Source organism: Nematolebias whitei, chromosome 21 (assembly GCF_014905685.2).
Source record: "Nematolebias whitei isolate Nwh7 chromosome 21, NemWhi1, whole genome shotgun sequence".
In the NCBI taxonomy this organism is placed as follows: domain Eukaryota; kingdom Metazoa; phylum Chordata; class Actinopteri; order Cyprinodontiformes; family Rivulidae; genus Nematolebias; species Nematolebias whitei.
Window position 1 is genome coordinate 14,209,786 of NC_056518.1, and position 26,443 is coordinate 14,236,228.

The 26,443-nt window shown below is 38.7% G+C and overlaps 1 protein-coding gene and 1 long non-coding RNA gene across 2 annotated transcripts; one reads left to right on the forward strand and one right to left on the reverse strand.

The window, feature by feature from the left end:
• The first annotated feature begins 1,039 nt into the window (after positions 1-1,039).
• Positions 1,040-5,938, forward strand: LOC119426949. The gene is made up of 3 exons (XR_005187641.1): positions 1,040-1,207; positions 5,678-5,803; positions 5,873-5,938. It is a non-coding gene; the product is annotated as an uncharacterized LOC119426949 (long non-coding RNA).
• Positions 3,618-23,159, reverse strand: capn3a (calpain 3a, (p94); the record flags this gene model as incomplete). Its single annotated transcript, XM_037694520.1, is given in 16 exon segments — positions 3,618-3,691; positions 5,074-5,131; positions 5,271-5,348; positions 5,701-5,737; positions 9,642-9,850; positions 10,043-10,054; positions 11,248-11,417; positions 13,353-13,513; positions 13,732-13,809; positions 13,961-14,055; positions 14,241-14,324; positions 16,020-16,188; positions 16,595-16,728; positions 21,666-21,784; positions 22,401-22,470; positions 22,864-23,159. Coding segments are annotated over 16 exon segments (1,800 nt in total), but the record flags the coding sequence as incomplete, so codon positions are not given.
• Positions 23,160-26,443: the final 3,284 nt, after the last annotated feature.

A 26,443-nucleotide genomic window follows, 5' to 3' on the forward strand; every position in this document is an offset into this window, starting at 1 on the left:
AATACAGATTCAGTTTCTGATGGCACAAGTTTCAGCCCATAGGGTACCAGGTAGAGCTGTCATTTCTAACTCAGGCCCGCGCCGACCCGACCTGAGCCAGTCCGAAATAATGTGCTGGATGGGCGGGCTGTGTCGCACTTTTGATTGCGTCAGCGCGCAGCTGATGATCCAATTTGGATCACCGGCCGCGCGCAGCCGTTTGACCCCAGGCTGACTGGCCCAGTTGAAAGAGGTAAAAAAAAAAAAAATCCAAATGGCTCACTGCCAGCACTCACCTGAAGCTTAACTGGACTCAGCCGCTGCGTCAGCGGGTGCACACGGCCAACGACCCAATTTGGATAATCAGCCGTGCGCATCTGCCGACCGTTAATAACTTTAATAACTATAATGTTATAATAACTATAATAATCTGCTGACTCTTGTTAATAAACAATAAATCTTTTATCTTCCTTTCTTTGAAATACGTTTTTAAATCACGTCAAACTGATTTGCTTACAAAAACAGTAAAAGCTTAATTAAAAAAAAAAAAAAAGTCTGTTTGTTTTTTTTCGTGTTTGGGCCTGTAATCACAGTTAATTGATCGGTTTCGAGTCAGGCTCGGAAAAAAATGATATGAGTTCGGGCCGGGCTGGGTTGGATTTTTTAGGCCCAAATGCAACTTTAGTACCAGGTACGCACCCTGTAAGTACCTAATGTGTACCAGGTAAGTACTAGGTTGTACTATGTATTGCTGCCAATGGCCCTGACTCTCAGTAAAACCAAAGGTGAAACTCAAAACTACATTATTTTCTGCAGAAATCACTAAAATCTGCAAAGAAACGGAGCTTGAAATAATTAAACTCCTCGCATATTTGGCTAAAGTCAGTGTTACTCAGTAAAACCAAAGAGAGAGAAAAATCTCAGTGTTGCAGTTTGCTTTGAAACAGGTTTGAAAATTTGATGATGTTTTCTGATGGTTTATGCAGAATGCAGAAAAGTATTTAATGTATTATTATTTCTCTGTTGTTCAGGCCTCTATCAGGGCGCTGACTTACTGAACATGGCTTCAAGTCGAACCAGACAGCTGATGAAGCTGTCGAAGTCGATGTTCATGCGCTCGTTTGCGTAACGCATGGTGATGATGTCATACAGCTGGTTGTTGAGACGGAAGCCTGAGTGGGACAGAAGACACATGACTGTACAGTGACGAGAACAATCAGTGGATGAGGTCAGGATGGAAGACAAACAATCTTAAAGGTTATGGATCAGAAAACGTGAGATAAAAAACAAGAAATGAGTACTTCAGGAACATCAGTGAAATCCAGTGTCGCCATCTTCAGCTACAACTAATAGCAAACATTAGAAATGCTTTTTAAACCTGTTGCATCATTAAACCACATCAGAGAACTTAAGGAGTCCCTTGATAAATTCAGAAATGTACTTTAAGATGTTCACATTAAGGTAATTTTTTAAAGTAAAAAAAAAATATATATATATAAAAAGTGCTTAAAACAAATTTATATGGCAGCTTTAATTCATCCATCTATCCATTGTCTTTTACCCGCTTCTTCCATTTTGGGTCACGGGGGTCGCCGGTGCCCATGTCCAGCAATCATTGTGCGAGGGGCGGGGGACACCCTGGACGGGTCTCCAGTCCATCACAGGGACACATAGAGACAAACGAGACAAACAACCATTCACTCTCTCACTCACACCTAGGGACATTTTAGAGTTGCCAATCAGCCTAACGTGCATGTTTTTGGTCTGTGGGAGGAAACGGAGTACCCGGAGAAAACCCACGCATGCACGGAGAGAACATGCAAACTCCACCCAGAAAGGCCCCCGGACCAGGATTTGAACCAGGGACCTGCTCGCTGAGAGGCAGCTGCTCTACCAGTCGCACCACCGTGCCGCCCTGTATTCCATTAAATAAGCTTTTTTAGTGCGCGTGTTGTAAACAACAACACCTCAGTCACTTTAGCAAATAAACTTTTTTAAATAATGCCAACATTTTTAACTGTAAATGTAATTTTCCAATGAACTCCCGTTACTGAATTATTTTTGATCAAGCCACAAGCACGTTACGTCTTTCACTTATTTGTTAACTCGGATTGAGCAAAAATAATCCTCTTAGTTTTCTGTTTCTTTCTTTTGTGTTTTGTTCAGACCTCACCGTTAGGAACTGACCAGAAGAAGCAGCAATATCTATTTCAATTCAATTTAGAAAATTGAATAGTCCTCTCAGAGCTCTGTACAAAATCATCCACATACATTATAAAATTAGAAGTTTTTTGATCTAAGGAAGCCAGCAATGTCTCATTATTTATATCTGGTGTGTTAAAATAATATCAGTTCATATGTCCGAATGTAATTCTATTGTTATTTGACAATGCAACTGTTGCGCAACATCCCAATATAGTTATAAAAATCGAAGAAATGCAATGTCTACATTTTCATGTATAAACTAATAAGAAGTGTAAATATAAAAACAAATGTTTTCAAATCCCATTGATCTCCACTATTTTTTTACATATTTTCACAGATTTTGTCTCTCTACTGCTACCTATACCACTCTATTCACAATAATGACGCATGTTTTGATGTACAGTATGCATATTTTATTTTAAAGCAGTGCAGCGAGCTACAGGAGTACAAAACCAGCCTCAGTGGTGGAGAACTGGCACCTTTAAATTCTTGTACTTTACTTGAACTAACATTGCCATCATTTAAATCTACTTTATTTAAAAAATAAATCAGATTTTTCTAAAAGTTGTAGCTGAAGGTGACTTAAAACATGTTAAAGTTTAATAGTGACTTCTATAGTGATTTAGTGAATAACAAAGAGTCAGTCAGGGTTGAGTTAGTTATAAACAAGAGAAATCAAACTATTGATTGAACTAAAAAAAGAAAAAGGACATTTTTTCTGTTAATACCTGCATCATTGACAGCATTCCTCATCTCGTAACTGTTGATACTTCCAGACTGGTCAGCATCGTATTGTTTAAAGATTCCCTAAAAGAAAGAAAACGTAACTAGAGAAACTGCATTTCCTGTAAAAATGCAACGTGAATGCTTATTGCTGAAGGATTTTTGCTGAAAGCTGCTGAAAAGAATTAATCTCTAAACTGACTTGAACAGCTGACATTTGCTGAAATAAGGTAAATAAAAGAACAACTTTGTCCCACAGCATGAAACAGCTGAGAGAAAATCTGTTTTTTTTTCACAATACCATTAAAAATATGAAATAAACCTTTGTCCCCACCTGCCACTGCTTGATCTTGTTCCACAGATGTCTGAACTCCTGCAGATTGAGTCTGCCTGTCCCGTCCATCTAACCAGAGTTAAGCCTAAAAACTGCAACAAGTCCAGTCAGCCACATCTTTCAGTTCTGATGAATAAAAAAATCTGAATTTCACTAAAAACAACTTCAGCTGTTTGAGTAGGACATCATTATTACTATCACAATGTCAGAATTAACTGTATTTATCAAGAGTGAGTTATTCTGTGTTTAACCAAGCCTTCAGTGGTGTGGTGCCACGTTGGCCTGACTCCGTGAGCGTCCATCACAGACCCTACCATGGGTCTTGGCAGGTTGTGCCTCCTGAAGGACAACACAGCCGGCCCGATGCACTCGATACAAAGGATACGTCCATCAGAGCGATCATGCTCCTGCAGCTCTCCAGACTGAACCCCTCTGTGCTCAGGTCCTTATCTGAAGAGAACAGAGACATTTAAAATATATATAAATAAAAGTGTCCTTTCATGCCAGAGAGATTCTGATCATCCCAGGGTGAGAAATGACAGAGTTGTAGCTGTTTTGGTCAAGTCTTGATGTGACACACCCAGTATGTGTTGTGAATGACTCTCAGCTACTACCACATCAAATCTGAGCTCAACATCTGAAAAACGGACTAAATAATAGCCTTATTTGTGATTTGTACTGCCTGAGATGACTGGAATTAGGTCATAAAAGTTGATCAGTTGTAGAAATACTTCCAACGATAACTGTCTGAAAGTTACCAGTGGTTCTTGAGATATTTTGCTAAAAGACAAACAAATACACATGATCACCTTTTGGTGACAGGTGATAAAAACAAACAAATTAAAAACATCATGGTGGGTATTATAATGATAATATAATTATAATAGTAATATAGCTGTTAATGACTTTATAGAATGACCAGTGGTCATTCCGTATGTTGAGGGAGTATCAGAGAAACTGAGACGTTTATTTTCTAAACATAACGTCCCAGTGGCTTTTAAACCCCAAAAAACATTACGGCAAAGACTGGTTCATCCCCAAGATCCAGTCCCCCGGCACAAACAGAGTAATATTGTGTATGTTGTTCAGTGTCAGAAGGGCTGTGATCAGTCTTACATCAGGGAAACTAAACAGCCACTGGTCAAAAGGATGGACCAGTACAGAAGATCAACATCATTAGGCCAATGGTCACGCTTTCAGGGATGAAGATAATCACATCCTTGATAGAGAGGAACGATGGTTTGAGAGAGGAGTCAAGGAAGCCATCTTTGAGAAGAGGAACAGTCCATCATTAAACGCAGCGGAGGCCTCTGTGTTCAACTGTCCCCCTCTTACAACACTGTTATTGCTAGTATCACTCAGCCCCCTGTGAAGAGCAAGCAGCCATCAGTGTGCTAATGGTCTGTCGTTAGGCTGATGGTCCTCCTTTATCACGTGAACAACTAGTTCTGGATGTCACCAGCAAACTGGTTGATCCATTATGAGAAGGTGCTGTTTATAAGACTGAGATTGTTGCAGCTCCTCAGAATGAAGAAGTCTTTTGGATAAAATATGAAACATTTCAACAAAGAAGAATCTGTCCAGAGGACCTGACTTCACCTTGTTAGATTTATCCACCTGGATTATTGAGCATGGATCAGGATATTAATGACTTTATATCATTCCCGGCCATGTGAACTTCCATTTGGACTTATTTAAAGTCTGTCAGACACAATATCACTTCTAATACTTACACAGGGGAGTACAGATGTGTGTTACTTTGATAAATTGGTATGAAGTAGTTCAAATGTTAGCCTTTAAATGTTAATTTTACTGGAACAAGCTTGACTCACGTTTGGATATCACTCTGTTGAGAACATTTTTCAGTTCATTGGCTGTGATTTCCATGTCCTGTGAGGACAAGAAAGACTCAACTGAAGAGAAAAGAACATCCAAATATTGAAAGCTGTCACCTAAATCAGTGTGTTTCCAATTTACAAAGTAACTGAGTAAACCAGATGTTGGTAGTATTTGTACTTCCAGTACTCACGTCTCCAGCTATCTCCTGAAAAATGGTTCGGAACCGCTGGTCCTCCTCACTCTCTTCCCCCGCTGAGGCTGGTGCTGGCTGCATCACCGATGGAGCCACAGGGGAGACAGACATGATAAAAATAAAGAAAGAATGTGGAGGACCACTTTCTTGGCATCTTGTTTTCATTAGACCAATTAGATAAGCTTCTTTATGAAAATGACAGTGAATGAGAATCAGACGAACAAACCAAACAATAAGCAAATAACTGGATTAAATTGTGGGTTGACTCCAAAAGTTAATGTAGATGTGCATCAAATGATATCTTTTTGCAAGTTTCTTGAAAATGTATGAAGTGAATCATGAGATGCTACGCTAACATACAGACGCACTCAGAGAAACATGACGAACACTTTCTGTATCTGCAGAGCTACAGAAACAACAGACTTACCACAGGATTGTCGGCCTCGATCCTGTTCTCTATCTCCCTGGGTGAAGACGAACAAACAGCGTCACCATGGTGACATCATCAACATCATCAACATCTCTAAACCGTAAGCTTGCATTCTGTTATTCTCATACAACATTAAGCACATAATCTATTCATTCATTTTCTTTTACAGCATTTCCCTGAAGAATTTGTCTATCTCCAGCAGTCACTGTGTAAGGGGTGGGGGACACCCTGGACAGGTCTCCAGTCCATCACAGGGACACACAGAGACAAACAGCCATTCACTCTCTCACTCACACCTAGGGACAATTTAGAGTTACCAATCAGCCTAACATGCATGTTTTTGGTCTGTGGGAGGAAACTGGAGAACGTAAACTCCACTCAGAAAGGCCCCAGGCCAGGAGGTGAACCTGCAACCTTCTTGCTGAAAGGCAACAGTTCTAACCACTGCTCTGCTGTGCAGAATATAATCTAATAAATCTGAAATCCTGGGATTAAAAAAAATCACTCATCTTTTACACACATTGCAAGAAAAAAACACCAATGACATATAACATAACCTCATTAAATGGCAATAAAATCTAAGTTGAACACTGCCTGTTCTTTGTCCAGTTATGTGCTTTAGTTGAATTTTTTTATTTTATGTTTAATTAAAGCCTTGACGTGTTGCATTTTGAATAAACCAATGTAGTTATAATAGTAAATTGTTATGTGTTAACCAATATGCTTCCTAAAAACCTCTGTAAATGACTGATGATCAGCAGTTATATATTTGGTTTCATTGCCCATCACTGGGAAGTGTTTCTGTGCACATCCATTCCCAGACTGGTACCGGTCCATCCGTGTGCTGTCCTGTCCTCCTGGGCAGCAGAGACAAAGGTGGTGGTTTGCTGAGACTTGAGGAAGCAGCACAGAGGATTTTGAAAGTTTACCGGATCGTGCCCAAATCTGAAGTCTCTTCTCCTAAAAAAGATTCCATAACAGCTTCGAACTGGGGCCGATATCTTCCAGCTCTACAAATCAAACTGTCGTTAAAATTGTTTGTCCTTGGTGCAAACAATCTAAAACCACAGTAGCATCCACACACAGAGGTTAAAAACACAACGTTATACTTTCCATCTTTAGAGCTGATCGCATTTATAGAAAATAGGGCTGGGTATTGTTAAGAAATACATTTGTATTAGTTTGTTCGACAAAACTCAACATGTTTTACTGTTTAGTGATAAAAAAGCTGAATCTTTTAAAATGCAGCACAAAAACATGCGACAATGCAGAGCACTCTGAAATGTCTTTTTCCATATAAAAAGTACAAATTTTAAAGAAAAGAAAGAAGTTTCTATACATGAGCTTAAACCTCAGAATCTGCACACGCCCCCCTGCAACTATATGCTGCTTGTTTTGCATTTCACTTCTGCCACAACTCCTAACTTGATCGACTCCAAATGTTAATCAGCTGCAGACGTACATCCAATAACTATGTTGTGGAGGTTTTCTTCAAATCTGTCCAGTGTGTCATGAGATATTTTCCTAACAGACAACAGACTTCAACAATTACTGCAAATGTTTTAAGCAAAGATACCTCACACAATCAGTGGCACTTAGATATTACCCTCAGCTCATACCACGCTGAAATTTAGCACAATATTTATTACTGTAAATTAAGTAAGTACCATATTTTTCACCGTACATGTCGCACCGCCATAGAAGTCGCATCAGTCCAAATATGTTTAATAAAGTGGAAAAAAAAAACCATAAATAAGTCACTTCGCTGTATAAGTTGTATTTGTTACGCATCACCGCTGACCACCCAGAAATATGGGCCCATGTTGTGCCAAAAATGGATTGCACGGGAGAACTTGAACAAGAATTTAACAAGATTAACACTTAAAACAATTATTTGTTTGCTCGACATTATAGTAAAGGTGTGTCTCAGATGAACTTTTCCTTAATAAATGCACTTTAACGTTCAAATCAGCTGCATTTCACCTGGGCGGCGCAGTGAAATGCAGCTGATTTGCTCCAGGAGTTCTGGAGCGAGACGAAGGTGGCTTTGTATGGCAAGCCAGTTGGCTCATTAATATCCATTTGTACCTATTAATGAGACAATTGGCTTGCCATATTGCTCGAGGGCCCTCTAGTGACTGCAAAATGGTAATGTTTAATATTTTTCATGTCAGAATGAATGAAATCGTCAGATCTCAGCCAAAAATTTGTTTATACTGTAAATATGGGGAAAAACCGTATATTATTTGCTTTGGTGTATAAGTCACAGGACTTGCAAATCTATGCAAAAAGGTGCAACTTATACGGCAAAAAAGACGGTGGTCATTTTGTGTTTTCTAAGGTCAGTTGGCTGTGGTGGCCATCTTGAAGTGAATTGACCCCTAAAATTAATCATTTGAAGGTGTACATGCAATGATTATTTCCTGAAAGATTTAATAAAATATATGCTGTGATTCATGAGACACTTTGTGAAAAGACAGACACACAAACGGACACAGACAAAAACACGATGACCTGCCACATCAGAGAAATTAATAATTAACACAAGTTCTTCAGTTTCTATTTGTAGTTCAGTTTTTTAAAATCTTGGACCAATTTAATGTAATATTTGTGAAAAAGATGGATCAATGATTTTATTTGTGTAAGCAACAGATAACTAAAGTGAGGTAGTTTGAGCTGTTAAACTGGTTTTGGTTAGTTTTTATTGGTGGTGAGTGTAAGTTCTGTTTGTATTATAGCTTAAAGCCTCAGGATTGATTTTAAAAAATGACTAATCATATAAAGATGTGTAAAAACATGGAGAAAATTGAGCTTTTGTACTAATTATTTTTAATAAAACACATAAAAACTAGAGATGCACGATATTATCTGCATGGTATTGTATCAGCTGATATTAGCGATAAAGTTAAATATCGGACATTGGTCACCGATATAAAAGGCGCTGTACTTATTTATATATATGTATATATACATATATCTTTTTAAATATATATATATTTATATATACACAAGTATATAGTATATGTATATTAATATATAAAATTTTAAAGACGTTTTTGTACGACAACCCAGTGACAAGGATGCCTGCAGCGTCAGCACAAAGTGATGATGTCACACGCGCCGTTGAGTTTAGGTTTGTGAAAATTTACAAATTTACACTGTTCGAGTGCTGTCATTGTGTTAGAAAGAGTAAATGTCATGAATACATTTGACATTAAACATAATCCAAGTTGAAGTGTTACATCATTTTCAGCCCCCTTTTTAGCATCTGCATTTGGTAGCAGGCCAAATTGACAAAGACCATGCAGAATAATGTAGAATTTTACTTCCACAGCAGAGAAAGCTGTGTAGTCTCTGTAAGTAGGTCTAGGAAAAAAATATGGGTATTGGTATCAGTTATCGGACAAATAAGTTTTAACATATCGGATATCGGCCGAGAATCCGAGAATCCGGACGAGAATTTAGTGGAGTGGTGGCGCAGAGGTTAGAGAGGTGGGCTTGTGATCCGAAGATCGCCGGTTCACGCCCCGGCCCCGACAACATCAAAATTGTGGGTGGGGTAGGTGAAACACCCACACTTGCCCCCACCCTCATTCGCCCCACTCTGGGCCCATGAGCAAGGCCCTTAACCCCCACCATGTGCTCCCTAAACAGGTCTCTCTTGAAAATGAGTTCTCGTGGCTCAATGAGACTAACCTGTATAAATAAAGGCTAAATGAAAAAAAAATGAATCCAATATCGTACATCCCTAATAAAAACATAATATAAATCTGATATTGGTAGTAATTAATAATACCCAGCCCTACTTGGACACAAAGAACAAAAAAATAATTTATGAACGAGCATGTCTGACTCTAAATCTATGATGCGCCGAGGGGAAAACTATCCATTCCCTCCACATGTCGCCCCGCTCACCCCCTGCAGTAGTATCCACTCACTCTGAGGTGTTCTTCTTTTCAGAGAAGACCCGCAGGATGAACTCCCCCTCCTGGTGCGGCTCGTACGTGGAGGGGACGATGACGTACTCTCCGGGGCTCAGGCGGAAACGCTGCGTCACCTCGCGCAGGTTGATGTAGGACTTGGAGCGGGCCTTGGAGGAGTTGAACAAGAAGAAATCCTTCGGCATGTGCTGCTTGTTCCCGTGCATCTGCAGCACACAGCCACAATGGCAGGAACACATAAAGGCACCAAATATTAATAATTGTTCTAATGTTTAGAAACAAAACTAAAGGCATGAGTTTGATCATGTGTGGAGGAAATAGCAAGGTGCACGGTGCAAGGTGTGGTTCACATGCCGACGTCTCCTTCAGAGTGAACACTTTGTGTACACTGTCCTCACCTCCTTTGGCACCTGCAGAAAGACAAAAGCAACATTTTAAAGAAGAAAAATTAAACTAAAGAATGTCCTAATGCAAGCTCATTAATCCAGATAGACAAATCTAACAAGGTTGATTTGAGTCCTGACTTCTTCAAACTGAAGAAATCATTTGGATAAAAGAAGAACAAAGAAGGATGCATCCAGAGGACCAGACTCAACCGTGTTAAACTAAAGAGCATTTGTTTACCATCTATGGCCTAAAACAACTGGATCATTCACCTACATTTTGATGTTGGTTCGGGGAATCGAACCGGCGACATTCTGATCACAGGCTCACCTTCTCTAGCCTCTGCTCCACCACAATTTAGCACACAGAGTATGTGTTGCAGTGTTTCCCCTAATTAACTTGACATGGTGGGGTGCTCATCTCATCCATGATTTTTGTTGACGGGGGGGAAGGACACATGTCTGAGTGCAGCTTGTACAACAGTTTTTGAGTGTGTGTGTGTGGGGGGGGGGGGGGTCAGCATGAGGGAAGAGGCGCATTTAGCTTTTTAGCTAGAGCGCATGTATGGCACGCCGCTAGCTTGGCGCTATGTCAGTGCCGGGGGTCGGAGTTCGGTTTGGTAGGCGGGTTGCTTAATTTTGTTGACGGGGTGGGGCACCCCACTTGTATAATGGTAACGGAAACACTGTAATGACTCTCAGCTACTAACATGTCAAGTTTAGCTCAATCTCTTTAAAACTGACAGATTTATGGGTGTTTGTCTTAACTAATGTTTGATTATGAATTAAGGATAGTCCAAAATGTTATCAGCTGTGGATGTACGCCCAATGATAGAATTCAAAGTTTCATTAAAATCCATCCAGTTGCCCATGAGCTATCTGATATCTGATGTCAAGTTCCAGAGAGTGATTCTTCTTGTAAAAGAACTATATTATAGGTTCCCAAAGGACTAAAAAGAGTATTTGGAAAGGAGGGGTGATGTAATTTAGCCAAGTGTTAGAGTGTGCTGCTCGCATCATATTTTTTTTTGATTCATTCAAATTTCAAAGAACATCTGTGACCCCCCCCCAAAAAAATTCCCTATTAAACTGATGTTCAAATAAACTAAAAAATAAAACTGTAGTTGGCGTTTTTGTGTTTTAAAACATATCTTAACATTTCAGAAAAGTGTTTTCTTCACTGCTTGGTGTCAATGGTCAGTAAGAACCTAACTGGACACCTCATAAATGGCAAATCCGATGGTGAAGAGGTTGGCTCCCATCTTGCGCTCTTTTCGTCGGTTTTTCTGCATCAGCGAAACCACAAAGGTGCAGCCCACCTCGTTGTCGTCAGGGTCGTCGTCTTCCTCCAGAAGGCGAAGGCGGTACTGAGGATTGGTCCAGAAAGTGTCTGCGGGGCATTTGCAGCATCAGTATTATGTTTTTACACAGTTGTAACTTTATTCTCTTGAATGGTTTATAACTTATTTTAAAGGTCAGGCGATCAGATCCTGTAAATATGATATAAATTCAACGTTTACAAATGTTTTCCTATTTCTATTATTTTTCATGTTTTTATTGCAACTTAACTACTCCTGCATACTTAGTGATTATTTTAGCCATTCATATATCAAAATGTTCATTCAGGAGACGGGAGCTGACATTTGTTTTTTGTCAATTTTATATTTTTTTACAAATATTTACCTTTATTTATGCTTATTTACACAAAGACACACATTGAATCTCTTCAGTTCATTCCAAAACATTGTTCTTTTAAATCTGCTTCAAAATATTTGCTCTAATTTTGTCATTTCATGCTACTTTTAGTGTTTAGATACAATTTACCCACTTTTAGCTAGCTTTTTGCTACTTTTAGTTACCATTGCACTACTTTTAAATGCTAGCCTTTTGCTACTTTTAGTAAGCTTTTTGAGTCTAAGGTTTTAGCAAGCTTTTTGTTATTTTAACTTTTAGCTAGTATTCGTATTATGTTAGCTTTTAGCTAGCCTTTTGCTACTTTTAGCTTTTCTTTTGCTACTTTTAGCCTTTGACAATGTTTTGCTACTTTTAATTACCATTGCACTACTTTTAAATGCTAGCCTTTTGCTAGTTTTAGCAAGCCTTTTGAGTCTTTTAAGATTTTAGCAAACTTTTTGTTATTTTAACTTTGAGCTAGCATTCATATTATGTTAGCTTTTAGCTAGCCTTTTACTACTTTTAGCTTTTCTTTTGCTACTTTTAGCCTTTGACAATGTTTTGCTACTTTTAATTACCATTGCACTACTTTTAAATGCTAGCCTTTTGCTAGTTTTAGCAAGCCTTTTGAGTCTTTTAAGATTTTAGCAAAGTTTTTGTTATTTTAACTTTGAGCTAGCATTCATATTATGTTAGCTTTTAGCTAGCCTTTTGCTACTTTTAGCTTTTCTTCTGCTACTTTTAGGTTTTGACAATATTTTGCTACTTTTAATTGCCATTGAGCTATTTTTGAATGCTAGCCTTTTGCTACTTTTAGCTTTTGTTTTGCTCCTTTTATCCTTTAACGGGGCCGAGAGTGGGTAGAGGCAGGGCAACCAGTTCGGGACCCGAAATTCCAGGTTCGATCCCCAGTCATCGCACATCTCGGGGTGTCTCTGAGCAGCACACCCTATCCCCAAATTGCTCCCCAGGTGCTTTCAATAGCTGCCCACTGCTCCACCTGGTGGTGGATGGGTTAAATGCAGAGAGAGAATTTTGCCATTGTATGGAAACATACAATGATGACAATACATAACACATTAGTATTATTATTATTAACAATGTTTTGCTACCTTTAGCCTATGACAATATTTCGCTACTTTTAATTACCATTGTGCTACTTTTAAATGCTAGCTTTAGCAAGCTTTTTGAGTCTTTAAGGTTTTAGCTAGCTTTCTATGTTAACTTTTAGCTAGCATTTGTATTATGTTAGCTTTTAGATAGCTTTTTGATACTTTTGGCTTTTCTTTTGCTACTTTTAGCCTTTGACAGTGTTTAGCTACTTTTAATTACCATTGTGCTACTTTTAAATGCTAGCCTTTTTCTACATTTAGCTTGTGTTACTTTTAGCTTTTGTTTTGCTACTTTTGGGTTTATCTAGCATTTTGCTCTCTGTAACTTAAAGATAATGTTGGCCCTTTTTTATATTTAATAACTCGTTTTCAGCTTCCACAGCATTCACACTGCTTCTTGCAGAAAATGCCATTTCTCTAACTCGAATTATTTACATTATTTTCCCTGGACAGAAAGGAGTAGCCTATAATACACTGATGAAACACTTTCTCATATCAAATAAATATATCCCTGCTTTTTTTCCTGAACAGTGGTGTACCTGGGTAGTTCCTGCAGCCTCCAGCAGAGCAGCCCCTCACCCAGCGACCCTCGTTCACAGAAACTGTCCACTTGTGGATCTTATCATCCTCCAGAGCGTCAGGTGTGAGGTTACAGATCTCAATCTTTGTGTAATTCTTCTTAAAGTCCTCAAATGACATCCTGCATGGCACCGGAAGAGACAATGGACTTTTTAAAAGCAGTGCACATGATAAATGATAGAATCCAGGGGTGTTTGTTTTTCTATTCACACTGAGCATTGTTGCAGATCATAATTTCAATAATTTTCTCTATCAAAGCTGAGAGTTTTTGTGGACACATATTTTTAACTCAGCTCCAACACACTGTTTGAACAGTATGGTGGTCTAAAATCCACCTACCAGAACTCTCCATCCTCAGCACTTTGATGTTGCAATTTATCCTTTTCACCCTTAGAGATGGTGGCCCACTCCTTGGAGCTGTTGGGAGGAAAGGACAAAAATACATGGGGTAAAATTACCTTAACAAAAAAAAGATTTATCTAAGTTATTGAATCTAATTAAAGATATGTAAAGGTTAAAAATACAAGATGAAAGCAGTTTTTATTTAAAATAAAATAAAAAAACTTACTTGTCACTCCAGGGACCGTTCCATTCTACCTGACCCCATGGGTTCCTGAGTCGCACCAGGCGAACTTTATTGTCCTTGTTTTGAGACGGCTTACACTGTAGTCAAACACAAAATTATCGGAGTGGAAATCCAGATTTAAACTTATGTGTTGCTTGAACTACTTTTACTGGTAAAACCCAAAGTGAGTTTCCCTCTTGGGCTTATTATTGTTTACTGTGCAAAGACATTAGTTGCCATGTGTTGCCATATTCATGTGTTCTCGTTGAGAAGCTTGGTTTACCTCCTCCACTGCTGTCACAGAATAGGCGTGACCCTTCACAAGTCCTGTCACCGTACGAGTTTCAAAGCGAGCTGGGACCAGAGACTAAAAACAAAAAAATAAAATAAAGCAAAAACAATGAGAAGCCTGTAAAAAAGCAGAAATCAAAAAATGCAACTAGTTTGCTAGACATCTACCATATTTTTCACCCTATAAGTCACATTTTTTTTTGCATAATTTGCATGCCCTGCGACTTATACACCGAAACGACGTATTTATGGATTTTTTTTCATATTTATAAACCAATTTTTGGCTGAGATATGACTGTTTTCATTCATTCTGACTGAAAATATTGAACACTACCATTTTCAGCCGCTAGATGGCACTCGAGCAGTATGGCATTCCACTGTATCATGTAATAATAGGTAAAAGTGGCTATTAATGACACAATCGGCTTGCTACATATAGCCTACCACCGTCGTCTGCCTGAGCAACCGTCAAATTAGCTTCATTTCACTGCACTGCCCCAGCAAAATGCAGCTAATTTGACCATTGAAGTGCATTAATTAAGGAAAAGTTAAACTGAGACACACCTTTACCATAATGTCGAGCAAACAAATAATTGTATTTAAGTTTTAATCATGTTAAATTCTTGTTAAAGCCCTCCTGTGCACACTCCCTTTGGCCGCCATTTGGCAGCCAATCGATTTTTGGCACAACACCGGCCCACATTTCCGGGTTGTCAGCGGTGATGAATAATAGATGCGACGTATACGGCGAAGCAACATATTTATGGATTTTTCCACTTTATTAGACATATTTGGACCGATGCGACTGATAGGGCGGTGCGAAGTGCTGCAAATACGGTAACTACCTCCCACGCATAGTTTGTGTGATAATTCAGAGTTAGCGATTTACTGATTTCAGAAAAACACATTTTTTCTAACACCAAGTGCTTCTCTTGCAACAGTGTGTTAGTGGTAGGTTGCTAGATGTTTGTAGAGTTTATCTTTTTATGAGTGATCATACAGAAAGATGCAGATTTGCTGTTTCAAGGAAAATTTCACAAATAAAGCAACTGAGAAGCAGTGCAATGATTTTCTCACCACCCAGGGGTTTGTTTGAATAAGGAATGTTTGAAGTTTTCAAGTTTTTCTGGACTGGAATTAAACAGAGAATGCAAGTAAACCTTAATGTTTTTGGTGCAAGTTATTCAAGTGGGTAGGAGTTACACTGTGGAGAAGAATCAAAGTAGTTTTTTTCTGTTGTTTTTTTGTTTGTTTGTTTGTTTTCTTGTCTGAGGCAGCACAGACAGATCCTGGCAAGTAGAGAAAGCAATTTTATCCACTTCCAGGTGCAACGGGGGGAGCCAGGGGGTGGAAATCATTTGAAGAAACTACATTTTTAAGCAATATTAAAACGAGAAAGTATAGTTTCCTCATACGATAGTGGTGGTCAGATTACATATATGTATGGCAACGGCCATCTTGGATTTTGATGGGGAACTTTGCCTACGCCTTGATGTAGCCTCATGCAAAAATGGAAGTCGGTACCTCATTTATTGCACTCGCAACATGAACAGATTGATGGATGGATGGAGGGTTTTTACAATTCCCAGATTTTCTCCACAACAGGGATGAAAAATCCTCTGAGGGATGCTGATCAATCGCTTTACAAAGTGTTTAAAATTTTAAGGCCATAAATAATTATTTAACATTACAAAAGAAACCCAGCAATAGACTTTAAAACAAACTCAGCCCTCGTCCTCTCAGTTTGTGCACTGCAATAAAAATATCTCACATCAATGGAGCAGCCCATGAGGGAGCCTCTCTCCAGCGCTTTCTTCATGATCTTGTAGAGCTCTTTGGGAACTTCCTTCATCTCATAAAACTCGGTGACACCTCCAGTAAAATCCTCCATGGCCTCTGTGGTGTTTCCGCCCTTCAGGGCCTCATAGGATCCATGCAGCCTGGACACAAGAAGATTTGTGACAGTAACTTTAAACTGAGATTTTTTTTTCTTCTTTGCCATTGATTTGAGACTCCCATACACAGCTTAGCTAATTTAACATATTCACCAAAGATTTTGTAGATGAACATGTACTATTTTATTAAACAAAAACTTTAAACATTTTTTTTCAATATGTAAAAAAAGAAAAAATATATGTAGCTCAAAAAAAATACAAACTGTTCCAACCTATCCAAAATTTTAATCCAATTACAATCAAATTAGTCTGAAATATGTCACCCCTATAGATTTATGATATATCAAATAATCTTAAATGGCAAACTAAGATTATGAATTAATGCTGAATAATGTATGCAAAACAAAATCATAGTAGAAAGCACCTCAGAGTTCCTCAATCCATCACTCACTTGGCATAGGCCTTCTCCAGCAGGGCGCTCCAGAACTCGTTCCTCTCAGCAGACTTGGTGAAGACCAGCTGGTTGTTAAAAGTTGGGATGCGGTCGTCAATGACAACATCCACCCAGTCACCATAACGCCAGAACTGAAGGACAGAAGAGTTCAGGAAGGAGAATCCAATCAGATATACAGTGCATCCAGAAAGTGTTCACAGTGATGCACTTTTGCCACATTTTGTTTTGTTACAGCATTTTTCCAAATTGTATGAAATTAATCTCTTTCCTCAAAATTCTACACAAAATAATTAATTATGACAATGTGGTAAAAGAGATTTTTGAATTTTTTTTAAATAGAACACGAAGAAATCACATTTACATAAGTTTTCACAGCCTTTGCTTAATATTTTGTTGATCCACCTTTGGCAATAAATACAGCGTCAAGTCCGGTTTTCTTTTTCAGGCACCCCCCAATCATCTGACCTCCCATCACAACTTCTCATTAACTCTGTTCCTGTGTCAAATAAGCACGAGATCCTGAACTGTTTCAACAAACATTTAGTTGCTTCTAGGTCTTTATTTGACACAGTTACTAATGGAAAATCAGCCACTTCACTTAATAACCAAACTTCTACAAATCAAATCCCTCCTACAAGTCAATCCTCAGTTAATCACACCTTCTCTTTTTCTCCATTCTCAGTCAGTGAGGTTAATAAATTGTTAAAAGATCTTGATCCTAAAAAATCTGCAGGACCAGATGAGCTTCCTCTTTATTTCTTAAGGCTGGCTGCTCATATCATCACAGTCCCTGTGTCCCACATCTTCAATCTCTCCATAAGACAAAACTCCACTCCAGACACTTGGAAAACAGCCTTTGTTCTTCCTTTGCTGAAGGGAGGTGACCCCACCTCACTGAACAACTATCGACCAATCTCTAAACTCTGCATTTTAGCCAAGGTTCTAGAAAAACTGATAAACTCTCAAATCAAAAATTATCTGGACTCATTTAACATCTTACCTCCACATCAATCTGGTTTCAGGAAACAACAAAGCACAACCACTGCTTCACTGAAGGTTCTTAATGATGTTGTTGAAGCACTGGATGCTAAGGATTATTGTGCTGCACTTTTCTTAGACCTGTCTAAAGCTTTTGACACTGTGGATCATAACATCTTGTGTCATAAGCTCTCAGAAATTGATTTTTCAGATCACACCACTGGTTGGTTCTCTAACTATCTCTCAGACCGGAGGCAATGTGTTCAACATAATGGTACTTCCTCCAGTTATTTAACAGTCAACAATGGTGTACCACAAGGCTCAGTCTTAGGACCCACCCTCTTTACAATCTACATAGGTAATGTAGGTCAGAGCATCCTTGACACATCCTTGCATTTCTATGCTGATGACACAGTTGTTTATTGTCAAGCTACAACAGTTGCTAAGCCTTTCCAGTTTTGGCAATCTGCATTTGACATCATCCAGTCAGATTTGCTCCACCTCAAACTCGTCTTAAATGCTGATAAAACCAAAGGGATGTTGTTTTCAAACAGGAAGTCGGTCCCAGCAGTTCTTCCTCCAATTTTATCCTGAAATGGTGTCCCCATTGAGTTTGTTGATTCTTATAAATATTTGGATATCTTGGTTGACTCACATCTCTCTTTTAAGCTCCACATGGAAAACCTAGTAAAGAAACTGAAAGTTAAACTGGGTTTCTTTTTCAGAAACAGATCCTGTCTAACCCTGAATGCTAGGAAACGCCTTGTAACTGTGACTTTCCTTCCCTCCATTGATTACGGTGACATTATTTACATGAATGCTCCTACAAGCACCCTGCAGATGTTGGATGTCGTCTGTCATGGTGCACTAAGATTCATAACTGACTGTAACTACTGTACCCACCACTGCACCCAGTATTCACTGGTTACCTGGACATCATTAACTTCACGCAAACTCTCCCACTGGTATATTTTCATCTTTAAATCACTTCTCGGTATGCTGCCTTCATACATCTCCTCTTGCATGTCTCTGCGTGAGTGCAGCTACAGCGTGCGCTCTCAGGACATTATTACCTGCAGTGTTCCCTCAGTGCCCTCTACTCCTGTTTCATGGAATATCTTGCAAAAAGATCTGAAGCTCTCGACCTTGACCTCTCTAAGTGGTTTTAAGAATCTTTTGGACTCCTGGCAAGGACCAATGCAGACATGTTCCTGTTTTTAGTTTTCTACATTTGCCTTATAATCTAGCTGTTTTGCTATTTTATGCCATCTTTTTTTAATTTGTAAAAAAAAATAAAATCTGTATGCCTCTTTTATAATTGTCTATTGTTGTCGTTGTTGTCCACTGTTGTCATAATTCTTTGTTAAAATCAGGTCTCTCTTGTAAATGAGTCCTCGAGGCTCAATGGGATTAACCTGTCTAAATAAAGATTGAATGAAAAGTATTTTTGAATATGATGCTTCAAGCTTAGCACATCTATCTTTAGACAGTTTTTCCCATTTTTCTTTGCTGCAGATAACAAATAACCCGCAGATGGATAGCTTTGGAACCACCATCATCTCTGGAATGGAAGGAAATAATTAAGGAAATACATGCAATGGAGAGACTGACTTTTTCATTAAGACTTGCTGCTGATAAATACAATAAATATTGGAAGAAATGGAACATTTTGAACTGGACATCTAATGTATGATTATTGTAATTACCTCTCTTTTATTTAAATGTCTCATTTTGAGTTTTACTTTTAACTATATCTAATATACTTTTGTCATTCATGTTGCTCTGGAATTTTTGTTTAGTTAGGGTCTGAATGTTTAATGTTTTATGTTTAATGTATGTCTATCAATTATTATTATTATTTTTAATAAAAATAATAATAATAAAAAATTTTAAAAAGAGCTCTCTGGAGCAGGTTTTCATCCAGGATGTCTCTGTACATTGCTGCATTCATCTTCCCTCTATTCTGACTAGTCTGTCAGTTCCTGCTGCTGAAAAACATCCACATAGCATGATGCTGCCACCACCATGCTTCACTGTAGGGATGGTATTGTCCTGGTTTCCTCCAAACATGACGCCTGGCCTTCACACCAAAGAGTTCAATCTTTGACTCATCAGACCAGAGAGTTTTGTTTCTCATGGTCTGTGTCCTTCAAGTGTCTTTTGGCAACTCCAGACGGGCTGCCATGAGCCTTTTATGAAGAAGTGGATTTCATCTGGCCACTCTACCATACAGGCCCGATTGGTGGATTGCTGCAGACCCCCGATTGCTCAGTTTAGATGGCCGGTCAGCTCCAGGAAGAGTCCTGGTGGTTCCAAACTACTTCCAGTTATGAAAGATGGAGGCCACTGAGCTCACTGGGACCTTCAAAGCAGCAGAATTTTTTCTGTATCTTTCCCCAGATCTGAGCCTCAACACAGTCCTGTCTCTGAGGTCTACAGACAATTCCTTTGACTTCATGCTCAGTGTTTGCTCTCTGGCCTGCATTGTCAACTGTGTGACCTTCTATAGAAAGGTGTGGGCCTTTCCAAATCAAGTCCAATCAAGTGAATTTACCACAGGTGTGCTCCAGTTAAGTTATAGAAACAGCATCTGAGCTCAGTTTGAGCTTCATGGCTGCGAATACTTAGATGAATGTGATTTCTTGGTTTTCTATTTTTAACAAATTTGCAAAAACCTCAAAACATCCCTTTTCACATTGTCACAATGGGGTATTGTGTGTAGAATTTTGAGGATATTAATTTAATACAATTTGGAATAAGGCTGTAACATAACAAAATGTGGAAAAAGTGAAGCGCTGTGAATACTTTTGGGATACACTGTATAATGTCGGAAAAAGCGACAAGAAGCCCCCTCAATGCGGTCCCACTACCTGCGAAAAGCGTAACAGAGGTTGGGAGCTGCATGATAGGTAGCAGGTGAGGGCAGGGCCCAAGATATGCTGGTTCTTGGCATCATATTGGATCTAGGTACATGAAATGTTCCACAAAAGGATCCTGAGCTTGTGTGTGAGGTTGAGCGATACTAGTTAGTGCTCACCTCTACATACACTCTGGCACTCTGGAGCCTAAATCCTGGAGAGAGGCTTTGTCCTGCTGCAGTGTTGCCCCAAGAGAGAGGAGTCAGGCAGGTGTTGAAATACACACAAGCTTCAGGAGAGTGCCTCCGAGCTTCAAGAGGGGACGTTCTGACTGTTTGTGCTTGTACACCAAAGATCAGCTTAGATTACATACAGTTCTTGAAATCAACGAACAGTGACCTAGAAGGGGTACATCTGGGTATTTTAATGCCCAGGTTAGCAATGATAGTCTCTTGGATACGGAGAATGACTGGGATGAACAGCCTCCAGGGGGCAAGCTCACTCAAGGCTAGTGAGTCTTTGCCTTAAAGAAGTTCAAGTATCTTGAAGTCTTGTTCACCACTGATGGAAGGATACAGTAAATGGACTGTACTTATATAGCACCTTTCTATCTTATTGAGATACTCAAAGCGTTTTACAACCCAATCTGTGTCCTCATTTACCCATTCATACAGCACTCTACTAGATCTGTACAAAGAATAATCAGTGCTTTATCACATTCATACACTGATGGGACACACATAGGAGGCAATGGGGAGTTCAGTGTCTTGCCCAGGGACTCTTCAGCATGTGACTGCTGGTGGAATTGAACCCCCAACTCTTGCATTGGAGGACGACTGCTCTAACCACTCAGCCACAGCCGCCTCCAGTAAGAGATGGACCACTGTGTCAGGCAGACCCTGTTGCCTTCACGCCCCAACCACGGCTAAACCAAAACTAATGAATGAATGTAATATAAATGTTTTAAGCTGCAATTTAAATGAACACTAGAAAGGAAAATAGTTGCTCTTATTATTGATTTTTTTATTTTATTCCATTAGTCTCAAATATAGATTAGAAACAAACAACAACAACAAAAAAAAACCTGTATAATCCAAGTTATCACCATAAACTGTCCAAAATAAATTCAGTTTTCTTGCATGTCTGATAATTATTATAATTCATTGCACTTAACTTTTGAAGATGATGATGGTGTCAGGATATCATGTGAGAATTAGATGCACATTTCTCACCTGGAAGTGAAATATTCCGGCATAGTTTTCAGAGTAACTTTGCTCATGGGGAACGACTCGATACAGAAGTTTTTCATTCAGAGTGAGGCAGGCAATAGCAGCCAGCAACCAGCAATCACCTGAACAAAATAAATAAAAAAGGTAAACAATGTCTAATTTAACTGCTTGGAAATCTACGCATTGCATAAATCCTTCAATAATTATTCCTTTTTTCAAAAACAACGAGCTCATCTTGGAAATGTTTCGTTGTGCAGAAGGAAACGATTGCAGCAGAGTGCTGACATTTGCGCTTTCTGATTGCCCAGGTGTGTGACAGTGTTACAAACAATGCAATTTTTTTTTCCAACAGGGAACAGTTAACAGTGACAGCCAGGACCTTTGTCCCTGCGGTGCCTTTTACTTTGCTGTTACACGAAACAACAATGAGAAGTGCTGCTGGATGGATTCTCTTCCAAAAGAGTTAGCACAATGTGTGGAGGCCTCTGCAGACAGAGAGGCTGACAGCAGGGGGTTCATGGTCTGTGCACTAACTTGCATCAACTGTACATAAAGTGTTTTTGTAACAATACTTTTATAGGCACCTTTGCTTCAGTATAACTTAAATCACCAAAAAGCACGTTATTCATCATCATGTCATTCATCCTTTTAATCACAGTAAAAGTTTCCCTCACAAAATACCAAAAGCCATTTCAGCAGAAGTTGTGAAACTGATGGCATTACTGTTGCAACATTTACCTAGATCTCCCTGGCAGATGTCTGTCCTGCTGGCTCCGCCAACAATGAACTGAGGGTTCTCACAGATTTCCTGCAGATAACAAACGGGATTATTCTGTAACGGTTTCCTAAAACTTGAGGGTTTATTGTGGCTTTTGTCACAATATGTAACTAATCCATTTATTTGAGTCATTTCAAAACACATATAATTATTGATGATAATGTGCAGCTATCCAGTAACTGAACTCCTGTGCTTTGCTGCAGAACAAATAAGATATATTATGAATGCATCTTCATCTTCATATACATTTTGTCTCCATACAATAATCCATGATGAGTTGGACAACGTGCAGGTTTCCTTACAGGTTGCTGTATATCTAAATTACGCCACACCTCCTGCATGTAGGATCCATCTGCTGTTTACTTTACTTTGTGACCAACGAGCTTATCCATGTGCCAGCCAGGTTTAAGTTCTCCCTCCTACCTTGGGCCTCTTCCAGACGATGTTCTTGACCTTGTTGGACTTGTGTCCAAGTTCCTTGAAGCCCAGAGACTCCACAGTGGCCGGGAACGAGTCATCCTCAAACAGGCTCTTCCTCTGAAGGCACTCCTGACTCAGTGCGTTATAGTCCTGGCCGTTGAAGCGGATGGGCTTGTTCAAAGACCCTTCCCCATCTCTTCTTTCTCGCTCCCGGATCAACCGGTCGCAGAAAAAGCCAGACGGTGTATATGGCATCTCTACTCGACTGACTTTTGTTGCAGGAAAAAACTGGACTCGGCCACCTGTACGAAAAACTTACTTGCCAAAAGACCCTGGCATAAATCCAAACAGCTAATATCTGATTGGTTGTCTTTCTGTGTGACGTCCCTCTCCCCGTCGTCACAGAGTAGGTGCAGTTTGGTGTGAAAGAGATACACCTCATGCGCATTCACCTTCGCGCTGCCATTCACGCACGCACAGAAAATCACAAATCACATAAACGTCTTTTTGTTTAGTTCTTATTGGCTGATAGGAACAATGATCGTTCCCTGCCTGTGCTCTGGTGCCATCATTGTTGGGGGACACAAAGGCCAGCGGGCCACACCAGAGGGCATGTAAAGGGTGGTCAGTGGATGGCCTGCCTCAGCAGAAGGCATTCAAGCCCTTTAAACCTGTTCTCAATGGAGCTCGGCGTCGAGCAGTCTCAGCATAACTGGAGCTACAAATAGGAGCATCATCCATTTTTAACAAAGCTAGAAAATTATAAACTCTGTCAAGTGGCATGTGGTTTAAAGATCCCAAACTGTTTGTGTTTATGAAAAGTATACATAGAAGAAACTGGATTTAGGGGCAGATAAAGGTACCACCAGAGACAATACATTTTCTGTGAACACTTTACTGAAGAACTTTAAATGGTCGTCTGAATTAAAACAAGCAGAACACAAATTTAACCTAAAGGAAACAGAGCTAAAAGATAAAAGTAGCAGATAAGTAGCTAAAATTGACAAAGCAGATACCAAAGCTAAAATTAGCTAAACAAAGGTTCAAGAGAAATTAGCTAAACTCTAGCTGAAATTTGCAGACACTTTTAGTCAAACTTAGCTAAAAGTAGTAAAACAGGCTAAAGGTAAGAAAAAAACATATCGAAAAGAGTTAAAAAAGGAAAATGGTAGCTAAATGTAGCAAAATGTGACTTAAAAGCTAATAGCACCAGAATGGCAGCTAAAAAAATCTACATAGCAAAATAGTAGCTAAAAGTAGCAAAACTGTAACTAAAAGCTAAAAGTAGTGTAAGAAGACAAAAATTGAGCAAGTATGCTGATTTTAAAGTAAACTGTTATTTTTTAAGTAGGCTTTAAGTAAAGCTCTAATGCGGTTTTAAGTTTAGCTTTAAAAACTATATGTTTTAAAAATAAAAATTAGAGCATATTATTTCTGAACGAGCTGAACATTTTGATATATGAATGGTTAAAATAGCACAAAGTATGCAAAAGGACTGGGAAAAAAATGAAAAAAATCTATAAACAAAAACAAAAGTGTGAATGTTGACTCAGCTATCACTGTTAGAACTTTCTGTCAGGCAGGAAGGTCTGAAAAAGATTTTAAATTTATTTTTCCTTTCTAAATGAGGGCTGGAACAAATCAACACCTGTTGATTTGTTTAATATTTTAAATAGAAAAATATATTTTTTACAAAGTACTAAAAAAAATCACTTGTGTTGCCTCTTATGTCTGAAAGAGTAAACAAAAACATTTTATAAAGCAATTTAAACTGATTTTTTTTTCTCAATTATTCCTGAATTTCCGTAATATTTTGAAGTTTTATGGTTATTTTTGTTCATTTTATCATCTCTGACAAAAAAAGAACAATTGTAATAGTATTTTATTTGATAAAAAATGTTCATTATTTTTACTGCTGCTCAAACATTAGAATGTCTCAAAGAAGATTTTGGCTTATTTAGGTAATTGTTTGTCCTTTTTTTGTTAAGTCCCTAGTAAACAAATGTGAGGATGAAAAAGTACACATTACAATAACACAGAACATTTTCAGTTTGCATTTTGCTTTGTTTTAATTTTCCAATATGCAGTCTGTGACAACAGAATCTACATCAAGGACAAAGGTTTGTACTAAAAAAAAATTCATAAATTACAAAATTACTGTTTACAATTTGTTATTACTGCTTAACTGCAGATTTATTAAAAATTCCGATCTTGTGCTCAAAGCTTCAAATAAGCCTGCTTTAATGTGAACTTAGAAAAGTACAGCGATGAAGAGTTTGGTCATTCCGTTGTTAATAATACAATGTTTGATATCTCAAGACAGTTCAAAACAGTTTAAAAATGATAATTTACCAATTTGTGGAGATTTTTTTTGTTAATGCCAAGTAATCGTGAACCTCATCAGCAATAAAACCATCTAATCATTGTCCACTCAAATTAACAAATGGCTCTTACACATCAGCCAAACTGGTTGAGGTGAATAAGAAATCCAGACAAAATAAAACCTGTTGCTGACATGTCCACTGTTAGCTCATCTGTATCTCCCAGTCCATCGCCACTCTGAGGTTCAGATGTTTCACTGTCAGCTTGCAGCAGGCTTCTGAGTACTCAAATGCAGCTGAGATGTCTTCAGTGCCTGGTAATAAAAATACAACATGTTTAGTCTTAATGTTAAGTCCAGTTTTTGACACTGTGGATCATAACATCTTGTGTCATAAGTTCTCAGAAATTGTTTTCTCAGATCACACCATTGGTTGGTTCTCTAACTATCTCTCAGACCAGAGGCAAAGTGTTCAACATAATGGTATTTCCTCCAGTTTTTCAATCCACTTTCGACATCATCCAGTCAGATTTGTTACAAACTTGTCCTAAACACCAATAAAACCAAAGGAATGTTGTTTTCAAACAGTAAGTCAGTCCCGGCAGTCCTTCCTTCGATTTGATCATCGAATGGTGTACCTATTGAGTTTGTCAATTCCTATAAATATTTGGGTATCTTGGTCGATTCAGATCTCTCATTTAAGCTCCACATGGAAAACTTAGTAAGGAAACTGAAAGTTAAATTGGTTTTCTTTTTCAGAAACAGATCCTGTCTAACTCTGAATGCTAGGAAACTCCTCGTAACTGTGACTTTCCTTTCCTCCAATGACTACGGTGACATTATTTATATGAACGCTCCTACAAGCACCCTGCAGATGTTGGATGCTGCCTATCATGGTGCACTAAGATTCACAACTGGCTGTAACTACTGTATCACTGCACCCTGTATTCACTGGTTAACTGGACATCATTAACTTCATGCAGACTCTCCCACTGGTACATTTTCATCTTTAAAATCACTTCTTGGTCTGCTGCCTTCATACATCTCCTCCTACATGTTTCTGAAACGGAGAAGTGGATGTGGCCAAGAACGCTTGCAGGTGGCAAAGAGCAGAGGAGGCAGGGAGCTGAAATTATGACATTCTGTGCTCTTTTAGAGCGTTTAGAGTTTAGAAACATTGTTTAGAATATTGCAAGAGTGTGAGAGTGTGGGAAGTGTTTAAAATGCCTTTATATATCTATCTATATATCTATATATCTATAT